The sequence below is a fragment of the Platichthys flesus genome, chromosome 18 (assembly GCF_949316205.1).
Source record: "Platichthys flesus chromosome 18, fPlaFle2.1, whole genome shotgun sequence".
Classification (NCBI taxonomy): Eukaryota; Metazoa; Chordata; class Actinopteri; order Pleuronectiformes; family Pleuronectidae; genus Platichthys; species Platichthys flesus.
Genome location: NC_084962.1, coordinates 13,810,801 through 13,835,123, shown reverse-complemented (window position 1 = coordinate 13,835,123; position 24,323 = coordinate 13,810,801). Strand labels below are relative to the sequence as shown.

The 24,323-nt window shown below is 45.3% G+C and overlaps 1 protein-coding gene across 2 annotated transcripts in view; it reads left to right on the top strand.

Moving 5' to 3' along the window:
* Nucleotides 1–24,323, top strand: part of stxbp5a (syntaxin binding protein 5a (tomosyn)) — an 86,981-nt gene that overhangs the window by 30,188 nt on the left and 32,470 nt on the right. For both annotated transcript variants that reach the window (XM_062411833.1, XM_062411834.1), the window contains exons 4-8: nucleotides 5,125–5,206; nucleotides 6,654–6,754; nucleotides 15,266–15,400; nucleotides 21,576–21,639; nucleotides 22,873–22,956. In XM_062411833.1, coding sequence (XP_062267817.1) covers nucleotides 5,125–5,206; nucleotides 6,654–6,754; nucleotides 15,266–15,400; nucleotides 21,576–21,639; nucleotides 22,873–22,956 — 466 coding nt within the window. The remainder of the gene's footprint in view (nucleotides 1–5,124; nucleotides 5,207–6,653; nucleotides 6,755–15,265; nucleotides 15,401–21,575; nucleotides 21,640–22,872; nucleotides 22,957–24,323) is intronic.

Sequence of the window (24,323 nt, the reverse complement as noted above, 5' to 3'; positions counted from 1 at the left end):
GAGGTTTGTGATATTCTAATTTATCCCACCACAGTTTCACAAAGAAGCAAAATCAGTTTCACCCACTTCTCAGAGAGATCTCGAACTATGGTGAGAGAAGTGCAACCTGCAGTGCAACCGCTGTTTGCCCGTTGCTGTGGTCCGTAATGTTTTTACCATTCACGCAGGCCGTCAGATCTCATAGCTCTTGCTGCAGTTGGGGCATGCGATGTAGTTCTTTGTCGCCGTCATTCGGAATCTGTTGCGTGTGTGAGTGACCTTCCTACCTTTGCACCACCGTTACCATTGTGGGTTGAAAAAATTCTGTGGGAAACACCGATCAGATGATGGTTACTCTCCTGAACAACCAACACAGATTTATTAAATAAACTGGAGGATTTTGTGAGTTGATGACGTAAATCCTACGCCTTCGTAGACCATGTAGACTGTTCCTGCCCTTAACACTCCATCATTAGCTATGTTGAGGCATTGCATTTACTTATCTTTGGCTGGGGGGGGGGGGTCGAGATCTTGGGATAGTTGCCCGAGAAGGATCCGCCCATTCAATCTTAAGTTGCTTGGGAATGGAGCAACTGATTTCACGAAGGATCCATGGGAATAGAACAGCCTGGTTGTGTTACTGTGCCAAAAACAGTCTTCAAGGATGTGGAAATTTAATTTTGACACAGCTGCAATGTCTAAGAATAACATCAAGCACTAGTAAAACAGTTTGTAGTCACATTTGCTTTTCTAGAGACTTACTAGTAAATGCAACATTGCTGTATTCAGCCGGTCTCTTTCTCTGTGGAGTGTACAGGTTCTCTCTCTGTCTGTGTGGGTTTTCTCTGGGTGCTTTCTCCGGCTTCCCTGCACAATCCAAAGACGTGCAGATCAGGGTCAGGTTAATTGGAGACTTTATTGACAGTTGGCGTAAGTGTAAGTGGCTGTTTGTCTCCGATGTTGCCCTGTGACACCCTGGCGACATGTCCAGGCTGAACCCCGCCTCTCGCCCCCAATGTCAGTCGGGATTAGCTACACCTCTCCCAGAGACCCTCAAAGGCTAAGCAGCAGATAATGGATATGTTATAACCTTCATCTGCAATGAGTGACTCATTGATGTTCAGAGGTGGGAGACTATTTCTGGTGTTTTGGCCAATGGCAATGACACAAGCACCATTTTTTTCTCTCATCACTTCCCCTTTCTGAGTTTAGAAACATAATTAAAGCTTTTTGATCCAGCATACAGAACATTATGATTAAATAAGCTGATCTAAGCTGGCTCAGTGTCCCTTCACAAGACTGTGGTCAGCAGCGGTGTCCTGGAGGAGGGTGGCCGTAGAAGGTCAAGTGAGAGTACTAGGTCAGCACTGGGGTCCTCCGTCCTCATCCGCTCGCTGGTTCAGTGGATTGCTGTGTGCTTTGGCTCTCTCTTAAAGTCAGAGAACCATTTGTTTTCCAGTGCATGGCGCTTCAGTGCAGCAGTGACCTCTTACTCGGCTTGTTTCTAATTTAATTTGAGATGGAGCTGAGACCTGTAAACATCAATATTCCTCAGTGAACTTCCTCTGCATGTTTGTGACATGTTTCTGCTGTTTATTATGAAAAATGTGTCTTGTGTGTGGTATTTGATGAACTCATAAGGACGTGTGTGTGTGAATGCAGAACAAAAAAATACAAATATGAGCCTCTGGCTTTTTCAATTCTCTCCCTGTGTCTCTCTCCCAGGTCAAGGAGTTGATTTTAGCTTTCTAGGAATTTTCCAAGCTTTATTCGTTTCTTCCTCTCTCCCCTTTCACAAATCCAATAGTAATGACTGTATATTGACACAGTTATTTTCAAGTGGTCAGCTCGGGTTTATGTGTTCAGGCATCGTTGACCCATGTGTTTTTGGTTACTGTGGTAACACTCGAGGGGTTCGTGGTGCACTGTTGCAGTGTGGAAGCAGATCAGTGAGCTGCAGGCTTCATGAGGACGGTGCATCCTTTCAATGGTGGTGCTGGAGAAATGACTGGTTCACAGCTTCTCAGGCACAACTAACAATGTCAGATATTGATGAAGCTGATGCTCATAGAGCGAATTAGAAAAAAATGATCCTCTATCGGTGTCCAGAATACAGCTGTTCTTGGAATAAATTCTATAAATGTCTCGTCCAACTGAAACCTTATTAGCCAAACAATATATTGTTCCTGCTCTACTTATTACGCTGTAATAAGGGTTGCTTCACTTTCCATTTAGATGTTGACACCAGTGATTGAACTTTTGTCCCAGTAATGTAATGGTGAAAACATACCGAAGTTACAAGTCTGCTTCCTCTGCGTCCTGCAGTGTTAGAAAGTTACACCTTCAGACTATCCGGGAGGTGAAAGATGGAGAAAGCCACAGCTGGAGATTCTGATCATGTCCGATTGGTGTTGGTGTTGTTAACCTGCTGAAATCTGGGGTTAGGATTAGATTAGGGTTATTCCTTTAACTGAGTGTCAAGAGTGTTGGGCGCAAAGGTTAATCCACCTGATGAGTTGAGGGGCAGGTTTTGCAGGCAGAGCAGAGACTACTGTACCATTCTGATAGCTGATGGGAAGAGAACCAGCATGTCCTTTGAGAATATGATGGTTTAAGATCTAACCAAAGCTCTTTGTGTTGAAGCTGAAGGTTGGATTCATAGCCACGAGTCTCTCAGATTGAGGTTCAGGGCTTCAATATCACATGCAGCACCTCCAAAGTAATTTACAGAACAAATGAGATATTCACCATTGTGAGTTTTTGATTACAGGCATCTGAAAGAATGCAAAACCAGTTATCACCGTCCTTTCAGCTCCGTTCCAGGCTCCACTCACTCCCGAGGGAAATATCTGGCTCTCTGTAAAGGCTCCAGTGTGTTCACCAGCTGGTCGCCGAGTGTGTGTGTCTGATGTTTGGGACCCGGCAGAAAGTGTACAGTGTTTTTTTTGTGTTTTTTTTTACCCCTCTTTTTTGAAAACAGATGAAAATGATGCTGATGAGCCTGGTGAGAGTGAATCCAGACCAACACACTGAGCTGAAATATGCAAAGAGGCTGCTGAGTCAGCCGATATTTCCCTCAGCCAAGGAGGTGATGTTTTCATCAGCAGGATTGCTCAAAAACTACTGATCCAATTTCCCATGATACCTCGCGGAGGGGTGGGGCATGACCCACAGAAAGAAAGCATTACATTTTGGAGCAGATCTTGGCATTTTTTCGCATCGTCATCGTGAGATTGAGCGAGAAATGTTCTCTCCGAGTGCTCGTCTTCCAGAGATATGTTTTCAGGCATTTTGCTTTTATGGACAGGACAGGAACGGGCACGGTATGCTGCAAAGGGCCGGGACAAAATTGCACCTGTGGATGTTGCAAGCCTCCGTATTGGGGCTGTGCTTAAAGCTGTCATGATCAATTGAAACTTGGGCACTCTGATGGTGGGGAGGGGGGGTCGCCCTCTCCGATTTCCCCTCTAATTCTCTGGAGTCGTCCCTACAAGACAAGAAGCATATCGATTGCAACACCTTGATGTCGAATATGAAATAGAAGCCGGGGAATGAGATTGGATCCAGTAAGGGGAGAACAAAGGGATAAAAACAGTTTTCTTCAGTTTCAAGGTAAAGTGAACGTATAGGAGGACGAGTGGCTGCAGAGAAACGAGCCCTGTGTGGTGCAGGCTGCCTTTATCCACTGGGACGGTCCCAGCACACCTTAGGAATGGTTACACACATTACAGCTTAATAAATTACTCTTGTGGGTTTCTGTGGGGCCGATGGAGCAGTGTGCGCCGCGGGAGAGAGGAGGACTCGGCTGTTGGTGTCTGAATTAGATTCTTGGGGGGGGGGGGGGGGGGGCTCTGCTTGTTTTCTAGTTGCTTCCATCATCATAACCCACAGTTGATGGGGTTTTTGCGTGGATGCAAATGCACAAGTTCATCTGTGATCAATCTGTATTCATAAGGAGCTGCGTGTCTCAAACTGTGTCTCAGTTGGAAAGCACTGTAGGCAATTTACAGTACCTGGTCACGTGCAGGAACACACACCACCCCATGCCCTTATACACACACACACACACTTGTACACACTCACATATACACTAATTATGACTAATACTGTCGCACCTGGGGTGTTATACCTCTCTGTGCCCCCTGTATGTAAAACTGTCACCCCCCCCACACCTCAGTCCCTTGAGTCACAGGAGGAATGAATGGATATTATCAGTAAGCTCACCTATTCACTCTTACCCGGAAGAGGAGCTCATTATTCTCTGTCGCTCCTTCCTCCTTTCCTTTTTCCTCTCCTTCCTTTTTTTCCCCCCCGACCAACCTCCGTCCTCCGGCCTGTTTCCTCCATCTTCCTCATCTTCTTTCAGATTTATCGATCTCTTCTGCAATCTCTCGTTCTTTTGTCTAACATGCCACTTTCTCCCGGATAACAGCCGTATTTCCAAGTCGTTATGAACACTTGAATTGCACACACTGTTTGGTAATTGGCCCCGGTGTGCCTACAATTTTAAGAACCTATTCTCAAAAATGCTTAAAACTGCAGGACCCGTGAGTAAAGTCAATTCGAGTTATATAGCGTCAAATCAGAATAGAAGTGATCTCATGTAGGGCAGGTACAAACTGTACTCCTTATAATACTATTTACTAGAGAGCCATACAGCCAAGAGCAGACACATGGTAACAGTGGCAAGAGAAAACTCCACAGGCTGGGTTGACAGAACGAGCTGTAGCATAATTACAATATTTTCATCTATTCGTGCTTTCGGGAGAGGAATGGGATGTACGGGGCATGCTGGGGCTTCTGAAAGGGCACATTGCTGCGATGTGAAGAGCCTCCCTTGTTGTTGGTGATGAATATCTTCAAGCTCTGCCGGTAGACCATAAAAATGTCACCGTAGATATTCCATTTTCCCTCCCCGTAGGTAACCAGCTAACAGATGTCACGACCTTTGAATCGGGTGTAGCGAGGAGCACATGACCTTAAAACGCTGAGGCGCTTTTTCCTGGTTACCATATTTGCCCCAAAAAAAATGAAAAGATGTGGTGGAATTGGAATAACTGGGCTACAAAGGCACAAAGGCACTACTGGTCCTGGTGATGAATTCCCTGTGTGTTACTATATGCTCCTTGACAGAGTAACTTTCAGTTTTGGCCGTCCAGGTGTGGAGTGTTACTGTCAGCACGAGAGCGGAGCTGCCGTCATCCAGCTGCAGTTTCTCATCAATGAGGTAAGTGCTCGGTTTTTCTCCAGTGACATGTCTGTTTTCTCACCAGTGGGTAGCGCTGTGTTACAAAGGCGGGTAACTCCAGGGGTAATTGTGTTATCGAAAGAAAAAAAGAAAAGTTCTTACTCTTCCCTAGTGTTCCACTTTAGTCTGTAGAAGGACCTGCGGGCTGATTCATGGATGTTCCTCCCTGGTAATCGCATTTCCACCCGTAAAATGTACACACAAAAAATGGTTACTACTGTGTGTGCCGATGCAAGTGAGGCTGGATGAATGATCTCACTGGTTGTGTGAAATAGCTCAGCTGCCTTATCTGCTCATATCTCTCCTCTCGTTCCATGTTGAACACAGAGAGCAGCCGTCATTTGACCAAATTCCCCTGGATTCAGTAGAGCAGGGTAGTGGTTCTTAGTAGCTTGTGAGTTCAGAGGACCATTGTCTTCTCAGCAGTAAGTTGTTAAGATTGTACTGAGGTCTGAGAGTTGGCCCTGACAGTCCGCTACGTGCTTATTTTAGACATGTAATTGCTGCTTGTATTAAAACATAAGATATTGAGGCTTCAGGACAAGTGATGATTTGTAGTGTTTCTTGGCCCTAGTGTGTCATTTAGGTTTTTCATCAAAGTTAAAAAGCCCAAAGTCTGATCTGATGTTTCTGGTGAATCGTGATGTTAAATTCTGTAAACCTGTCCTCTGTGTCTTCCTGACATCTTTAAGTCAGATGTTCTCTTGTTAAAACTAAAAAAAAAAAAAAAATGACTGTATATTCATTTCCAGTATCTACAAACTATTATTACTATTAACAGCATTACATTAGGTCTACATTAAAATAAGCTGGGTCATAGTGTAACACATCACAGATATGTGGAAACCAATAACTCATCCAGCTTTTATGGAACAACTGATAGATTCAGATAAAATAGACACTTCTCTTCCTGTCGCATTGTCAAGCGTTGAGTGACAAGCTGGGAACTTGTATTCAATACAGACAGCACTTACTGATTTATATGGAAAAGAGCAGAGCAGAGTTTGACTCACTTTTTCGGACTAACTTTATATGTATGAGAAATTCAGCATTTCATGGTCAGTCGTCTGAGTGTGTGCGTGTGTCTGTGTGTGTGTGTGTGTTAGTGACTGTGACTCAGCAGCCCAAACATACCCTGAGGGAGAGAGAGAGAGAGAGAGAGAAGGTTTTTAGTGCCTCCTACGTGCACACATACACTCATATACATCTAATGAATCATCATCGCGACCCGGGAGGAAGCGGCCTGATTTAAAATCCGCTTCCAGAGAGGGAGGTCTGACTCATGCCCGTCAGAAACAAAATGTGCGGTCTGTGGACATCTCTGTCGGTGGTACCTGCATGCATTACAATTATGATAGATGCGTTATTGTCTCATTATAATCTTTAATCTTGAATATCAGATTAAATATCTCCTCTTTTATGACAGGGAGCGCTGGTGAGTGCTCTGGCCGATGACAGCGTCCACCTGTGGAACCTGAGGCAGAAGAGACCGGCCATCCTTCACTCCCTTAAGTTCAGCAAAGAGAGGTACACACGCACACACACACACACACACACACACACACACACACACACACACACACACACACAAACCAAAGTGCAAATGATGCGGAAGCCTTAAGAGGCGAAGTGTCCATCTTGCTGCCACTCTCCCTTTTTCTTTCTTTCTCACTTTGTCCTTTCCCTCCTCAATTAGGCTGTCACACTCGCTCTGGTGCAACATGTAGCCGCGGCTCTCGGAGCAGGGGGCAGTGTCACAGTTTTTTCCGCCTGTGTGTGAATGTTAGATTTAGTTGTCGACTGCCACGCTGTATATGCAAGCAGACGGCGTTTCGTTTGTGCAAATGTGTCCGTGCGCCTGAAGGACTGCGCACGGGGCAAAGGAGGGAGACAAAGAGGCTGATGCTCTCTCGCTCTCTCTCTCTCACTCTTTCTCCCTCTCTGTTTCCCCCCGTTTCTCTCTCTGTGTCTGTTTCCCTCTCCGTCTGCTGCCCTCCGACTAAACACTCACTATTTTGGGTCACTCGCTCTGCCTCTGAGGCTTCCCCTACACAGGGCCACAGGTGTGAACCCACCCGAGAGCCTGGCGCTTTACACCAGCAGGGTAACACACACAGACGCACAAACTATAAACAAGCAATTAATATCCGCAGCTGCCCACACACACACACACACACACACTCACAGGGAACCTAAATACACACACGCTTCCGGATGGTGACCGCGTCTGTGCCCATTTTTTATTTCCAGGAACCATTTTACAGGTGATTTTATACGAGTTTATCAAGTACTTACACATCATGTATTATTACTACTAATGTTTAAAGGCACATCATAAGGTTTTTAGATTAATTCCCGTCCTTTGAAGAAACCACTAGGCTCTCTTGACTCCAGTATGCTGAGATAATTAACCTTCAGAGAGTCCAAACAAGCGCGTGATGAATTTCTCCTCAGCTTTAACACTTTGCTGCCTCGAGTAGCGTTAGAGTCTCATCAATATCACTAAAGTACATTATGCCTGCAGGCTCATTTTTTTTTAATTCTTCTCGGTGATGAAACAATGAGAGGCGGTGGTCTAGTGGCAGAAACTTGGACTATGGGCAGAAAAGGTCTCCGGTTCGTCTCTGGTTCGACTCCACGGAGAGACAACAAAAGACGAACCTGGATTGATCTGTCCAAAAAATCCAAGAGGATTCTCCCTACCCTGAATAGTGCCCCTGAGCAAGGCACCTTACTCCCCAAACATCTGCTCCCCGGGCGCTGTACATGGCTGCTCCCTGCTCTGTGTGTCCTGCACCAGATGGGTTAAATGCAGAGGATAAATTTACCTCTACCATTGCATGAGTGTGTTGTGCATGTCTGTGCATGTGTTTGGTATAAATAAACGTGTCTTAAAAAGTTATTTTACAAGCGCGAGCATCAACACGTGCGCAGGATATATCATCTTTCTTCTTTTCAATAACTTAGCAAATGACTTCAAGGAGACTGTCCTTGAAGTCCCCAACGCTGAGTTAATAACTGCTCCGTCTTGCAGTACTAACATGATGATGACAGAATTTTGCGATAAGTCAGCAAGGTCGCAAAATGTTAATCAGCGCATAGTTAAAAACAGGAAAGCTTATGATGCATTCTTTCAAATATCAAATGAAGATGAGCTCAAATGATAAAACACGAAGTCGCCTTCCAATGTCTCCTCCAATCACAAATGCAGTGATAACCCATCAGACGCAATCATATCAGTGGCCACTGCTCTGTCATCGTGACAAGTGGTTCACGGGTAAAACGTCACGGCTGATGAGTTGTGACAACCCTGATGTGATGGACAGGTTGGCCAGCAGCGACTTTAAGGGCGGGTTGTGTTCTTGCGGAGGCGCTTGACCGCCTCTGACATTTAGAAAGCACCGCCGTCCAACGCAGCGACCCTGAGACGCAGCATCTGAAGAGGAGCCGAGCGGGAGGGGGGCGGGGGGGGGGACGGAGATGCTGCAAAGTCACTACAGACATTAGGGAGAGGAGAAGAAAAGTAATGGCAGCAAGGGGAAGAAGCAGAAAATGATGCAAAATAGAAACTGAGAGGTAAAAAGAAAAGTTGAGAGGACGTAGACGGATGATCAGTTGTACGACTCCTCTTCAATCCCTGGTTAAAAATTCACGAACACGAATCCAGCCTTTCACTCCTCATCCATTCATAATATGGATGGACGATTAGAGGAGAAGATACTGACACTTAAGAAATAATGTTCGGGCCACTTACAGCGGTTTTACCTGAGGGCTTTGCCGTCTCACGTAGTCCCAGGCTCTGCTTAGTCACGTGAGCAGTCAAAGCACAGCAGAGGTGTCGCGCTGATCCGAGAAGTGAACGTGATCAAGTTTCAGTTTGAACGTTGAGACCTAACTTCCCCCGATGATGTTGAGGAAAGTCCTCCACTGAACAAATTTAGCCAAATACATGAAAGTTTGCATTAACTTTGTGTGAGACTAGTTCACACCTCTTTCATCTGACTCGGAATTGCTACAGTTTTTGCTTCTAGTGAATTTATTTGGGCTTTTACAGATGATGTGGCTTTGCTGATTCAGTTGTGTAGAAGAAATCCTACCCAGCAACAAACCCCTCAGTCTTTACCCCTTGATTCTAGCAGAGAATATGAAAAGCTTTATGTATCGTTTGCAGATCAACACTTTGTGATACACAACTGCCTCAAACCTAACGGGACCATCAGGGTTTTGTTGGACCCTTTCCTTTTCAGCCAGTTCTTATCACCCAGTTCAGCAAAGTGTCTTGCACTCTGATAAGCTTATAAGATCTCCGCTGGCTCCGAACGCGGCCAATAACTCTTATCTCAGCTTTTTTTGTTTTTAATTAAATGTGCGCCCAGCTCTTGTTGTCCCCGATCAAGACTTTTTAATAAAGTTGTCGAAAGAAAACCCATGAGGTTGCATTTCCAAGCGTGGCTTATAGAAGATCATAGTTCAAGGTTAAACCTCGTTGTGGAAGGAGTAGCGGAGATTTAAGAACAACAGGACTGAAACTGACAGATTTGTAAAAACCTCAGAGGGATTATTTTTCGTCGAGCACCACCCTTGCTGCTTTGTTTCTCCCCCTCGCTGACTGTTTGTTTCAAAGCTTGACTTTAACTTGTCAGGGTGAGGAGGACAGGGCAGCCATTTCCTACATCAACAAAAGCACAGTCACCCAACCAGAACTGCAGCGACAGCTTCCTAACAGGGTGCAACAGAACACAAAGAAAGCCAAATGCCAAGCCAAATGAAGCGCTCGTGTTTAAACTGACCCAAATACTTCAAGGTACATTGTTAGCCGCAGAGTTTGTTTTTGTTATCACATAGATTTAGATCTTTTGCAACATGTTGGTGTCTGTGCAGTCGAGCAGTAAGATTTGAATCATGGATAAACAGCTTCCAGTCTTCCAAAATAAAGCTCCACTTGAAACGTGAGAGAAAATAGTCCACGTGGGGATGTAAACAAAATCTGAGAACATATGTAACAGCTCTTGAACTCAAGGTCGTGAAAACCACACGAGGTCCCGTGGACGTGTGGACTCTTCTCGTAAAAAACTGCAACATTAGTGCGCAGACTAGTGGTAGTGAGTGGTATTGATTTTTCATCTTACCAATAGCCAGAAATTGATTAGGTGTACGATTTTTCAAAGTCTTCCCTACATTGTGTTTGCAACCCTCTAACAGCCTCTTTCCTTAAAGCCAGCTAGCATCAGAAAAGATCAGATTAGCAATTTAATTATAAAAGCACTTTCACTGTTGACAAGGACGAATCACAAATAAAATTGTATAATGTCAGCACAGGCCCAAAATGCTGCCAAACATTCCTCCAGTAGCTTTTACATTTTCATACATTTCTTCTCTTAATAAATAAATAATTCGCCCTTTAAAGTCTGTCCATCATCAGGACCCGTTCTAAACTCCTCCGAACAGATCCCAACCTTCACCACCTTCTTTCTCTCCTCTCCTCCCCCCCCCCCACTGCTGAGAATCATCGGTTGATGGGTGAAAGCAGCGTGGCGGAAAGCCCTCCCAGCGTCAGCATCCATTCACATCAGATCACAGGCTCTGGGAGAGAGGGGAGAAGGGAGGAGGGGAGGAGTTGAGACAGACTGGGCCTCAGCCAGAGAGCGGTGAGTCAGTCTGTGGGCCGGAGTGTGGGGATGCAGCGAGCGCAAAAAAGAAAAATCCTGTCGAGTCACTCTGGCGTAGGATGCTCTCGTCACCTCCCGGCCTCACAGGAATGCACTGCAGCTTCGGATGCCCTCGTCAGCGCAGGGCGATATGATGGGAGATAATAGGGGGGGGAGGGGCCTAGGTCACACCTAAACCCACCGCTCACACAAATGCGACTCGATCTTTTGAAGGAGGTTTTGTTTATCGGAGCAATAACTGTGCGTCCCTGATAAATTCGGTTGGAGCTGCTTTTATCTCTCCGTCTCCGGAACGACTCAGACACGTCATGCTGATAATCAAACAACATAAATCTCAGGTCTCGCGTTAGTATTTTTGAAGTCGGCACAAAAAAGCTAAAAATATCTTCTCAGTACTTTGTCGTCGTTGGTACTGCATCAAGCACACGACTGAAAATGGTTGATAAAAATGAATTATTCAGCAGAGCGGAGTTTACTCTGAGATATTTCCCTGAGTAAGGTTACTTCAGGGCTGTGAGGATTATTACCCCCCCCCCCCCCCAGAACTTTTTTATTTTTTTATTTCTGTCTCCCTTTTTTCTTTTACTTGACCTTCTAACTGTAACAAGGCATATATTAAAAGAACTGTGGGGGTGAACCAACGTCTACATTGGTGTAATTAATGATAAAGGCACAAACTTTAATTAATTCTCGATGGCGCTCCCTTGTCTTTGTGCTTGAGAGAGACTGTGTGTGTGTGTGTGTGTGTGTGTGTGTGTGTGTGTGTGTGTGTGTGTGTGTGTGTGTGTGTGTGTGTGTGTGTGTGTGTGTGTGTGTGTGTGTGTGTGTGTGTGTGTGTGTGTGTGTGGTGTGTGGTGTGTGTGTGTGTGTGTGTCCCTTATCAGATTAGGTTCCTCTTGACTGAGACCCTGTAGGTAGATTGGGGCCTCTGGTCTCTCAAGAACTTTTTTGTTGTTGGTGCCAGATCATCATTGAGTTATTTCAGTTGACTTCATCTAAATAGTTGCTGAAAGGAATATGTTCTCTTACTAAGTGCAAATCTAAAAATATCTTTGTGTTCAGATTTGAGGTGAGCAGCTAAAATCATAGAGGACCAAAATAGGCTGCTTTGAATATTGTACAGAAAATGACAGCTGTTATAATTTGAGACGCTGCAGCAAGCTGGGTCTAAATCAAGTTCCTGAGAAGTAGTTTCCCTTTTCGAATGACCGAAGCAGAAAGTCCCTAAAATGAGTCTGTTTCGATAAAGATCCTTCAGGAATTAACCCTAATTCTCACCTAATTTGTATGATCAATAAATGTTCTAATTGGGAATTTATGGTCTCAATCGTTAGGTTCGAGTTTTCTACAGTACGGCACGATGTAAATTATAGTCCCATTTTCATCTGAGCATGGATAACGTGTGATTGACACCTATTATTGTCTAATGGGTGCAGGTCGCAAGTGTAGGCGTCCTGCCCTCCTCCAAATATGGTTACTTCTGGTATTAAAAAAACAAGATGGCGTGTAGAAAAATGCAAAACTTTGAGGCTTCAAAACCACAATTTGGATGACATCATGCGGGGTTAGCAATTGTTCATAATCAATATGATACAATATTCTGATAATTCTACATTTTATTAATACGATTCATGTTATATTATGTCTGTGATTATTGTTTTTGCTGACACGCCTTTATTAAAGGACCCGGATCATCTTCTTTACAGCACATTATTATGCGGTCAGCCAGTGAAGGGGTCGGTTCCATGCTGAAGGGCGAATTACACAAAATCTGTTCAGTGAAGGAACCTACAACAAGATAAAAGCAGTTTGAATCAAAGTTTTCAAATTGATGGTGTTCTAATTACAAGCAGGTTCATTGTGGCAATAATCCTCTTTGATGGGAACATCACAGAAAACCCTGTTTCACAAAAGGCGATTTTGCAAAGTTCCCCCCTCTCCCCAATTAGATTGCAGTGAACTGTGCTCTCATGCAACTCCAGCCCAAAGTGCAGATAGCCTCAGCGTGTTGTGTGTGGCAGGCATCTGTCATTTCCGAGGCAATGTGTTTGGCCCTGAGCCTGCAAGCTGGCAGCTGCCTTTGTGTGTCGTGACCACTCGAAGCTGGAGATTTCACCAGGAGACTTGTGCGCGCACAGCAAGTGTGAACGCGGCGAAACGCACGGAAGTACACAAACACTTGTGTTTGCATGCACACAAACACACACACCAAAGACACACACACACACACTCTCACAAACTGCGAGCAAATTTGTGTAATTATGCTCCCGACACTGCCTCTCAGTTGGCCCTCAAATACTGGATCTCTGAACACTTAATCATCGAGCTTGCATGTGCACACGTTCGCAGATCACACATATATTCCAAGTAGATTTACATACAATGCATATATAGCTACACTAATTCATATCTGCAGATAAGAAGCATGCACAAACGCAAATATACACACACGCATTACAAACACACATCTGTACCCGCTGTGCTTTTATGTGACAAATTCACATCCATGAAAACTAGCACATGAACACACTCCAGCCTCATATACACAGACAAGGCACATCTGTTTGTGCAGATGGAAAAAAAGGACATTAAATCCAGTCGACAGTCTGGCTACTGGATATGAGGACGCCACGAGTTGTCATGAAAAGTCATGTTGCTCTTAGTCACCTTGCCTGGTTAAGTGAGTCTGTAGAGTGAGTGTGTACTCAGCGATCCACTGGTCGTGTTTCAGTGAGTCGGCTCCTGCTCCTGCCACACTGTCTTCAAATGAAACCTGGTCCGAAACAGCTAATTAGAACCAGCAGACACATTTTCTCTCCTGGTTGAGATTTAAAAAATCCAGGCAAATTAATAGTGTATAGAGAATAAAGAAACCTTGTTGTTCCCAGATGAGATAGAAATGTGCGACTCGTAAAACTCCCATATTTGATCGGGCCGGGTCGTGTTACTCCTGGATGTTGTGTCTTTTCCTACGTTTGGACCGTGTGGATGAGATTTATGTTAAGTAGCCCAGCAACTCAGCTCAGAAATATGAATATATTCATGTGTTAGAGCAGAGCAGCCGGACAGAGAGGGAAGGTGTGGGTGTGTGTGTGCGTGTGTGTGTGTGTGTGTTTTACTCTCAACACAGCCCTGCAACAAAAGTGTGGGAGATACAAGCTCTGTGAGCATTAAAGCACAGGACTTAAGGTCAATGCAAGGACATGTTCGCTCCAGTTTGTGTTTAAAGTGCTGATACATCTTTAACCCTCTCCTCTACACCACACACCACATCTGGACACTTTGTCAAATGTTCAAGAAGAAACATCCTTCTTGTCCTGATCACATTAACATCCTCAATTCTTTCTTACCAGCAGAGGAATTTTAGTTAATTTCATCATTTTGGTAAAAGATAATGAGTCTCATCTTGTGCTTCTAGTCAGATTTTTTTTAACAACATGTAGTAAATGTAGCCCTTAATCATCAAATGTGAACCATGCTGTAGTTTCCTGGAGAGGATCTCGTGGAAGCAACTTGTGTCAAGATACTATTAAATCTTATTTTTTTGACAAAGCTACTTAGTCCCTCGTTGACAGCCGTTCTTACGTTCAAATATGAAACTTGTTGTGCTGAGTGATTCCATTTCTGGATGTGAGTTAATCTGCGGGGTAAAAAAAAACCCTCCAGCGTGTCGTTCTTATGAATAATGGACAGAGAAGAAAGTGCTGTAAAAAGAAATGGTTACAGATTTGTTTCCCTCTTCCTACTTAGGTGGGTTTTCCCAGCTGATGAAGCATGGGGGGGGGGGGGCGGCTTCGTCTTAAAGGCGCAGGGTCACTCGGGTCCACATGTTTAGTAGCTCAAACCGCCGCACACAGAATCCAAAAAGGATTCGCCGGCGGAGCTGGACGACCTTGAAATATTAGCCAGCTGGATTACCAAGGTTGAACATTATTATTCCTCAGATGGATCGGAGGTTGAACGGAAAGATGGATGAAAGAACAGAATGATGAAAAAGGGATGAGAAGATGAATGGATAGCTGCAGTTAAGGAGGGACGGGTTTATAACCTCTCATTACGCCTAAGTCTGATGGATGGATGGAAGGGGGAGGTTAGGGGGTTGATGATGAAAACAGGAGAGTTCTGGGTGTCTCTGGCCTCGTGGGTCCTGTAGGTCCGGAGACAAGGAGCCGAAAGAATGACTCAAATCTCTGCTTCGACCCGGCCGAGTGGTAAATAACCCTCTCCAAGTTTTGCATAATTCATCTCTCCTAATAGCTCGGTGGTGATTTCCTCCACCGGAGTCTGTCTCTCGGTGGTTGTGTAACCCCCGATTGTCCAAACCCTGTCGCTCACTAACGCTTTGTCTCTCCTCCGTCTCTCTCCGCAGAATAACCTACGTCCACCTGCCCTTCCAGAGCAAGTGGCTGTACATCGGCACGGAACGAGGGAACATCCACATCGTCAACGTGGAGTCCTTTACCCTCTCAGGCTATGTGATCATGTGGAACAAAGCCATCGAACTGTAAGTGTCGCCGCCCTCCCACTATCTTCACCTCCAACTCTCCTCCTCTGTTGCTTTTTGTCACCGGCGTGATTTGGGGTCTTTGTGCAAAGTAAACCGCCGATGCACCGATCAATAATTGAACTCCGCATGAATCCAACTCATATTGCCCATACTGCGACGCCTATCTCTCTCTTATCGATTCGCCTTGCAGCCCCTTAAGTGAGGCGTGGGGGGGGGGCTGTTTGTGCAATCAGCGTTTTTGCCTTTGATAAAGGTTATTGTAGTTTAAACGTAATGAGATGAGAAAGAATCATTAGTCAGTCTATCATTGCCAGGCACAGTATCCGACTTCAGGTAGTGAGCGACCTGTCTCCTCGCGGTTTCAATGGATCTGTCAGCTTGACAGGCTCCATTTTGGTTCCCCGCTGTAGCGACTTAAATTATTCACTGGAGCGTTTTGCTTCTTGCCATCCCCTCATCCCCCTCTCCCTGTGTGTGTGTGTGTGTGTGTGTGTTCAGAGAGAGGGATAAGAGGAGGAGGGATGGAGAGGAGAGAGAGGGGGGGGGTGGAAACAGGTGTCTGTCGAGATCAGTGTATGGCCCACACAGACGTCTCGGCTCGTCGAAAGGGCTGCAGGGTAGGAAAGTCGAGAGTGAGCGGTGGGAGAGAGAGAGAGAGAGGGAGGAAGAGAAGGAGGAGGAGAAGGGGAGTGTGGCAGAGAGGAGTGGGTCGGATGAGACGGTGATTTTTTTCGCCTGGGGAAAAGGACATGCAGAGAGGATGTGTGATGGAGGAGAGGAACAGAGTGGTGGCAGAAGGATAAATGCAGGTGACAGAGGGCAGAGCGGGAGACGGTTTGGGGAAGGAGGGAGACGTGCAGATGAGTGTAGGACGGAGAGAGGTTTCCAATTAAAGAGAAAAAGGAGGGCAGGGGAGGAAGGTAAGCAGCGATAATGACGAGATGGAGGATGGATAAGACCACAAGGTCGATACCGAGGTTCTTCCTGACAAGGACGAGCAATAACTTTTACTGTGTAATTCTAATCTCTTTTTATTCACCTTCACCTTTACAGTATGTTACTCTCCTTCTTAAAGTTGTTTTACCACGATCACCCACACGTTGTTCCAACATGTCCAAAGCTTAGACAAACTTCTACCATTGGGTTATAGGAACATCTGGTGCATTCAAAAACACTGGGAATAATAAATTAATTGGCAGAAGCATCTTGACTTAATGGACTGCATCTTTGCACCGATGCAGGAGTAAGATGTTCCTCTCTTACACCTAAACTAGTAGGTAAAAAAGGGGAATGACTCCTCTCCTATTGCCAGTAGAGAAGTAATCTCGTTAAATCGCCACAAATGAACCATAAACCGAGAAGCTCTCACGCCATCGAGTGATGGTTGTATCCAGGCCAGCTGCAGACAAAAGCCATCAGTGGGAATCACACTTGACAATTTACTGCTTTGATGACAAATCCCCTTCGGCCACATCAGCCTGGACGTTGCTAAGAAGCAGCCTTATCTAAAACCCTGGAGTTTTCCTGGGAATTAGAGATTGACCATTGTGCCACTTTCACATCAAACTAAAGGTCAGACGGTCTGTAAGTGGGACTTTAAACAGCCTCCGTCCTCTAAACATTCAGCGGGTTGCTTGTCCGAGATAATAAAAGTCAAAATTTCCATTTATATTTGCAATAATCCGGTGACATGCACTTTCCAAACAATAAAGGAGACCAGTTATGTTTTTTTTATGGCTAATGTTACTTTCATACAACATCGACCTGCATATGAACCCTCACCCGCCCCCTATATTTTCCATTTTGTGAAGCTGCTTTCAGACATGCACTGAACTCCAGACGACTCCAGAAATTATCTGGAGTCAGAGGGTCCTAGTTAAAACTCAGGACATTGTCCCGATGAGGATGTGGATATTGAAGAAGCCATTGATAGAGGATGTCATCAAGACCTTTTCCTGTTCTTGTGAATGTGTCTGACCTGGAGAATCTCTCAGCTGCCTCCTTCACGTGTTAAAGAGAAAGTCTGCATGTCTGGAAACGACTTTACAGATACAGCCTCTGCATCTGCTCCCCTCTCTGCTCCCTCGTCGGTTCCTGCAGGCCACCCGTATCAATAATGACTCTCTGTAGGAACCCGCCCATCGTCTGTCCACACATCGCGCTCCTCCACCCCCGAACAGCTTTGTTAAGCCACCACAACTTTCTTTGACGCGACGTTGTTTCCTTCCCGAACCGTAGCCCTGCACAATTAGCCTGAGGAAATGAGGTTTCTCGGCCATTCTGTGCAATATCATTATGTTTTGAAGACGGCAGATGCTCTCACTTTGCGTGTCTGTGTGTGAGTGTATGAGAGGGTCCCTGTGGTTTGATGCAGATCACAGAGGCGTGGGGTTGCTCTCTTGTTCTCCTGGGCCAGCTGGGAAGGGCGAGAGGGAGTTCTCATTAGTACTATTGTCAGCTACACACTGTAAAGTGCGAGTGAAAGCATTATTTGAAGACTGTACCTAAAGCCCTGCCAGCTACACCTCTCCTCTGCTGCGATTTGTTGTAATGAAGCTAGGATGTGGCGAGCTCCGGGGTCGTCTTCCCCTCGGGCCCTGCTATTTGGAGACGAGCTGCAGAAGCCGTGCCAGTGGCCCCGGGCCTGCCCTGGCCTGGCCAATGCTCTCTGTGTGTGTGTGTGTGTGTGTGTGTGTGTGTGTGTGGGTGACTCACACCTCTGTTTCCCTCTCACTGTGCCGAAAAGACTCACACACACACATCCTGCAGTAATTACGTGGCACCAAAGTTCACTCAGTGCTGTACACATTAAGGGCACTGCAGCAGGGCCACATGTAAATCTGCCTGTGTTTACATGGTTGTCGACATGTATGCAGGGTCCTGTACACGCATGTTAATGTGTGTAGCTGGCAGCATGTGTTTGGCTGCGTCTTTTTGTGCGTTTGATTTGATGCAGCTTGATGGTCACTGGGTGCAGAGCGGCGAGGAGGAAGTGGGACAGGAGTGGTGAAATGTTAACGGCTCACTGTGACACATAGTTCATGTGAAGACGTGCGCCCCGGAGGCCTCTCCTGCTCTGACCTCTCTCATGTTCTCCCGCTCTCCCACTCACGACCCTGAAGCTACTGTAAATACTTTGTTTGCATCTCAGAATGTTCCTGCATGATGTGGATTTAATCACGTGTGGGTTCATCAGCTGGTGCAGCACATCAGGGCAGGGGCCGAGTGTCCCTCAGCATCCAGTGTCCTGCAGGCCAATCATCCCAGTGACTCCAGGGGTCGGCCAACGGTCAACTTCCCTATAGGGGCCCCGGCTTTCATTCAAAACCCCCAACGTCCTTAGAGGGAGAAGTGACAAATTACAAGTTTGCTTGTTGAAATCGTTTTTGCTCAGTGCAAGGATTTGTGTTGTTAAAAGATATTGTTGTTCATATGGTTGTTCAGAGTCAGTGACTATCACAACATGATTTTTCAATATATATTGACATATTGCTTATGCATTGTGCAGACACAATAAGGAGATATAACAGAAAATGGATCATTAGATATGTGAAATGTTATTCGAGAGTCTGTCGAGGGGCCTTTTGCTCTTATGGACTGGATAGCAGGTGTGACATGGGAGAGAGAATGGAGGAGGATGTGTAGCAGTAAGGGTCTTAACCTGTGGCCTCTGTGGGAGGCTCAGGGAAATCCCAGGTAGAGTCTTCTGAGGTCACATGTGGTATACAAGAGGATTTTCAAACCATGTTGCTGCCGTGACACATGGTGACTGCGCCTCTGCCGCCCGAGAGAGTGTCAGCCGTGGTGACACCAGATGTTCGGGTCCTCACCGTGCACGTTATCTGAAGTGTGTGTGTAGTAAGGCTCCTAAATAAGGCATGCTGACGGAATACCTTCTGTTTTCGAGTCATGGTGAGAATTAGGTTTAGGTTGAAATTGAAAGCTATATATCCTGAGGACTGGCCCTGGAGTTCGGCATGTAGTTGTGGTTAAGGTGAGAGTAAGTGTCAATCTGTGTGTGTGTGTGTGTCTCTCCTCTAGCACTGGAGAGATTTGTTAAATTAAATGAGATGTGGCTCTTAACTCCACTTAGAAACAAATGCGTTTCTGTCACGTGCATCTGTGTGTGCTCACATTGCATGTGTATATTCCCTTTGGTGTGTGTGTGTGTATAAGGGTGTGAGTGAGATATGCAAGACCTTAAATCAAAAGCCGAAAGATAAGAATGAAACTGAAAATGATGCAATGAGGGTGACAACACATGCACACAACACATGCACTTATAAACACACGTAGCCAAATGTTCTTGTCCCTGAAGGCCTCTTCACTCAGTATGCAGAACGCAGAGTTAATAGCAGTATACAGGCAGAGATGTGTGGTTACAGGAGCGTGTTGAAGTAGTTAAGCAGGCGGCGTGTGTGTCTGTGTGTACTTCTGTCCTTGTGAGGACCGGTTACATTTGTACGACCTTCAGAATAAGGGCATTTAGGGTAGGCTGGGATTTTTTTGTTGGGGGGGGGGGGGGGGCCTGTTGCTCCTAACTTTAAATGGCTGTTGGACAGTGAAGTATTGATTTCAGGGTTTGGGGGAGCGTTGTGTTTCAGACACAGGTTGCTGTCCGGTGTTTGGCTGTGATGCTTAGAGTTTCCGGGTAGTGAATGCATTATGTTAATTAACAATCCTCACAAATACAGAAGTACAAAGATGTGTGAGTTTGTGTGGGTGGGTTTGTGTGTTTGTGCCAGAGTATAGGGATGATTTTTTTTGGGAGGCTGCGCTCTGCCCGTCCTGCCTCTGTTGCTATGGTGATTCTTTTATCTCCCAAACCTGAACGTGCATTTTGTGGACCTTCCGATTTCGCTCATGTCCGATGTATTTACTGTACGTTAACAGGTTTTTAACAAATTAAAGACTCTCGCAGGGGGAACGCTAAGAACACTGCGTCTCAATTCCTGCGAACAAAAGGAGATAAACCATGTGGGACAGGAGAGAGACGGGCTATTGTGCGATCACGTTGTGTTTTGCGACGGAGCACGAGGGTAGTCGTTATGGGCGTGTGTTTTACAAATGGGCTCCGGTGTTAAAGATGTGTCTTAATTGTGCCGTCATGCAAATGTGTGGCTGTAGCCCTGTATGTGTGTCTGTATCTCTGTGTGTGTGTGTCTGTATCTCTGTGTGTGTGTGTGTGTGTGTGTGTGTGCATGCTGCTGTGGCCGGCTGTTAGCTGGGAGACAGGCAGTGAAGGGGGATTAGATAAATCAACAGCTCCAGCTGCAGCAGAGCTTAGGTAATAAGGCTCTAACAGGCTAAATATAGAGACAACTGACTGACTGACTGACTGTCTGCTACCTGCTACATTCACACACACACACACACACACACACACACACACACACACACACACACTGTTTGCTGTAAATTGGGCAATTGGGTTCAAAATTGGATTAAGTATATTCTTCTTATTGAGACATGTACACATCTTTTCATTCTCGTCTTTCACTGACAGACTGTAGCATGTTTAAAAACATCCTGCACTGCTGAGACACAGGCCCGAACAAGGACTTTTGCCTTCCCTCCTTTTTTTACATTACTTACATTTGGTTGCAGCGCCTTCCGCTTCCCCCCCTCGCCCTCCCTCCCCTCGTGTTCCAGCCTCTAACAGTCACTCTTCTTTAAGCTGTGACCTTCTCTTGCCTTCCTCAGCCCGCATCATATCTGTAAGGCAGGGCAGGTTAGGTAAACTGCGCTGCCACGTGGCACACAGCGAGCAGATTTGACATAAGGCTGTCTGGAGGGTAAAGCGCAGAAGGGAAAGGGGGGAGATGAGGGGGCAGCCGAGCATTTGGAGCTGTCTTCTTTGCTGACATGCAAATGGTCACTTGCACGGACAAGCATGGCCGCACACACAGACACACACACACACACAGCCATTGGGGATCGCCTGGCCGGACAGAGCCATCCATCACAACCTTCAGTGGGCTTATGTCTTTGAACAGCCTTTTAGAGCCCTGGAGTGATTGACAGCTCTGTCCTCCCTCGTGGACCGTCCTCAGGTTCAAAGACACTTGTATCCTACCTCAACCCTCGCTTTGTCCCTATGTGAAGTGAGAGAACTGTACGTCTATGGCCTCGCTTTTGATGTCAATCTCTCTTCATCTTTGTGTCTCTCAAGGTCCTCCAAGGCTCACCCCGGACCTGTCGTCCATATAACTGACAACCCAATGGATGAGGGAAAGGTAAACCCTAAATTTCATCGAACTAAATACTTGTCACTCTCCTTCCTGTATCAATCTTTCACAGCATATGCAATGCCCCAGATTAAACCGCTTATCCGCACCCTGGTTTCAAAAGCATTTAGTCCTATTTGAGATTAGATGGGTTGGTGTTTCAGGGTCTGTGATCAACGATTAAGTCTGTGTTTTAGCATAATGCTACTTGATGAGTCAAGGATTTCATCAGCGAACGTGAATGAAATGTGTAACAGGACTTTTTTTGCAATGCTTAATTTCCCTGTGGAGGTTTTCTTGAGGTAATATTTACATTCAGTGTTTCTCATCAAAATGGGTTTTCAGTGTCAGTCAAGTTGAACAAACTCCTCTCATAATCATTTGAGCTTGTTTTTTTAAAGTAGGTCCATACCTCATTTACATCCAGGTTAACTGGACTGCTGTGATCCACGCTTCCTTTTCCAGTCAGCAGGAGAAACCACACCTACACGATGAAAAACTAATTACACACTCGTTAAAAAATCTCCATAATGTTAATAACTGACAAAAAGTCCACTGGAAACCTTTCAGGTCATAATAAAACTGTTTGGTTACATGGTTTACTTCAATAAAAGTGCTTTTAGGTTGGCATTCAGTAGAGTTTACCTATAGAAATCTACCTAGATAAACCAAGATCTATGAATTATTCCCTAGGATTTGAATTTTTTTTTGCTGTGATAAAAAAACTTCTGCATCTGCACCATTTTTCTGTATCCATTCCAAAATTAATGGATGCTTTCTTGGCCCGCGTCCCTCCACCAAGATTCATGGAAATTGATTCGGTAGTTTTTGAGTAATTCTGCTGAGGAGCAAACCAACAGACGGGTGGAAACATAACCTCCTCGGCGGAAGTGGTAGCTTCCTGTTGTGAAGTGCTATTGGACGGTAATTTCCCAGGCTCAAAACAGAATGTACTTTAGTCATACATATCTGATATTTAAAGTACAGAGATTAGATGTTGTCTCTGTAAATAAACACTTCATGTTCTCAATTTTTTTTTCTATTATCGTGTCTTGTGAGCCAGGGAGAGCAGGTGTCCCCCCCGGGCCAGTCTCATCTACTCGCACCTGACTTCCTCTCGTGCTGTGTTTGAATGTCAAATGTATTACCTCTTTCTCTGCCCATCACGGGGTCTATTCTATCTCCCTTCTGTCATCTCTGCCACCTATCGCACTGACTCGCCTGTCGCTCTTCCCTCTCCAGCTTATAATTGGATTCGAGTCTGGGATCGTGGTCATGTGGGATCTGAAATCAAAGAAGGCCGACTATCGCTACACTTACGATGAGGTAGGCAAATCTCTCCTATTTCCTTTCTTCTCCAGCGGCTTCTGATCCACGGAGTATCTTTTAATGCAGAAACTTGGAAATTAAATCACATATGCATGAGCTGATCTGTATTCGGTCGCGCGTGTAAGAGAGTTTATTCTTGGGACAAAAAAACGGAGCTTGAGAGTTTACTGCCGATGACAAGGCTCACGTTGAGTTGTTTCTACGTAGTGTACACACACACACACCTCTGTGTCCTCTGTCACCTGGGCTTTAGAGCTGATGATAGTTCAAACAGAGAGTGCTGAGTGGGAAGGAACAGGGCTTTCTACTTCCTGTAGGGTTGAGGTTCACAGGATTTCATTGGAAATACCAGCTATAATGTGTTGCTAGTGTTTTACAGCCAATTTTAAGCGAAGTCACCGAAGCTGTTTCATACTGAATTTATCCAGAAGGGCTGGGAGCAGAAAACGCTGAGTCAGTTACTTTGTTTATTCTCCTGAGTTTGTCCGGCCAACCCTCTACTGAAACGTCTTAGTGAGCCCATGTGAGAATACAGCCGGATGTTGTCCGGAGAATCCACAGTAAGCAAGTGGATGTGTTGAGGGTGTTTCTAAAATGCAATGGATGCAAAATGTAAAAAAAAATATCACAGTTGGAAAAAGAGGTGTCATACTAGTTGCAGACGAAAGATGTCAACTTGGAATGACAACACATTTCAAAAAAGTTTCATCAAAAGCGCAGATGCTGCTTTCTGTTGTTCATCCGTGAAAAGGCAAACAGAGGAAACATTTTTGCACCTAAACTTCAAAGCTTGTGTCTTAAAAATGGCTTAAATTAGATTTTCATCTGAGAAGAATTGAAAAACTCATCAAAAATAATTCCTGAACATCAGCTTAGGAGGTAAGAATCATGAAATGACTCACCTCGTGAAATCAGTGTATTTTGGTGGCACTTAAATGACCAAACAATTTTTTATTTTCACAATAGTGCACCTTTTCTTATGATTTATCCTGTAGAGTGCCACAGGTACACGTCTCAGAGGTGAGGTTGCCGGTAGAGTTTTTTTTTTCTGGCATATTATGGTTGTAAAAAGGGCAGCTGGGTTCTGCAAGAGGTCCACTTTTTAAAGCACTGAGTCATGAGGCTTTATTGGCTTCCCCAGAGGCCACAGTGTTTGCGTCTATAAATAAAAAGAAAACACAACAATAAAAAGTAGACAGTGTCAGAGCGGTTCAGATTCCCTCTGGACCTGGCATGTGTCAAACCGAGACTGTGTCCTGAGTTTAGATTAAATCGGTGTTTCCTGTCACAATACATTACATACGTCCGCCACATCCATATTTATCACTGTCCAAGCCAAAGACTGTATTAAGATGGACGACGTG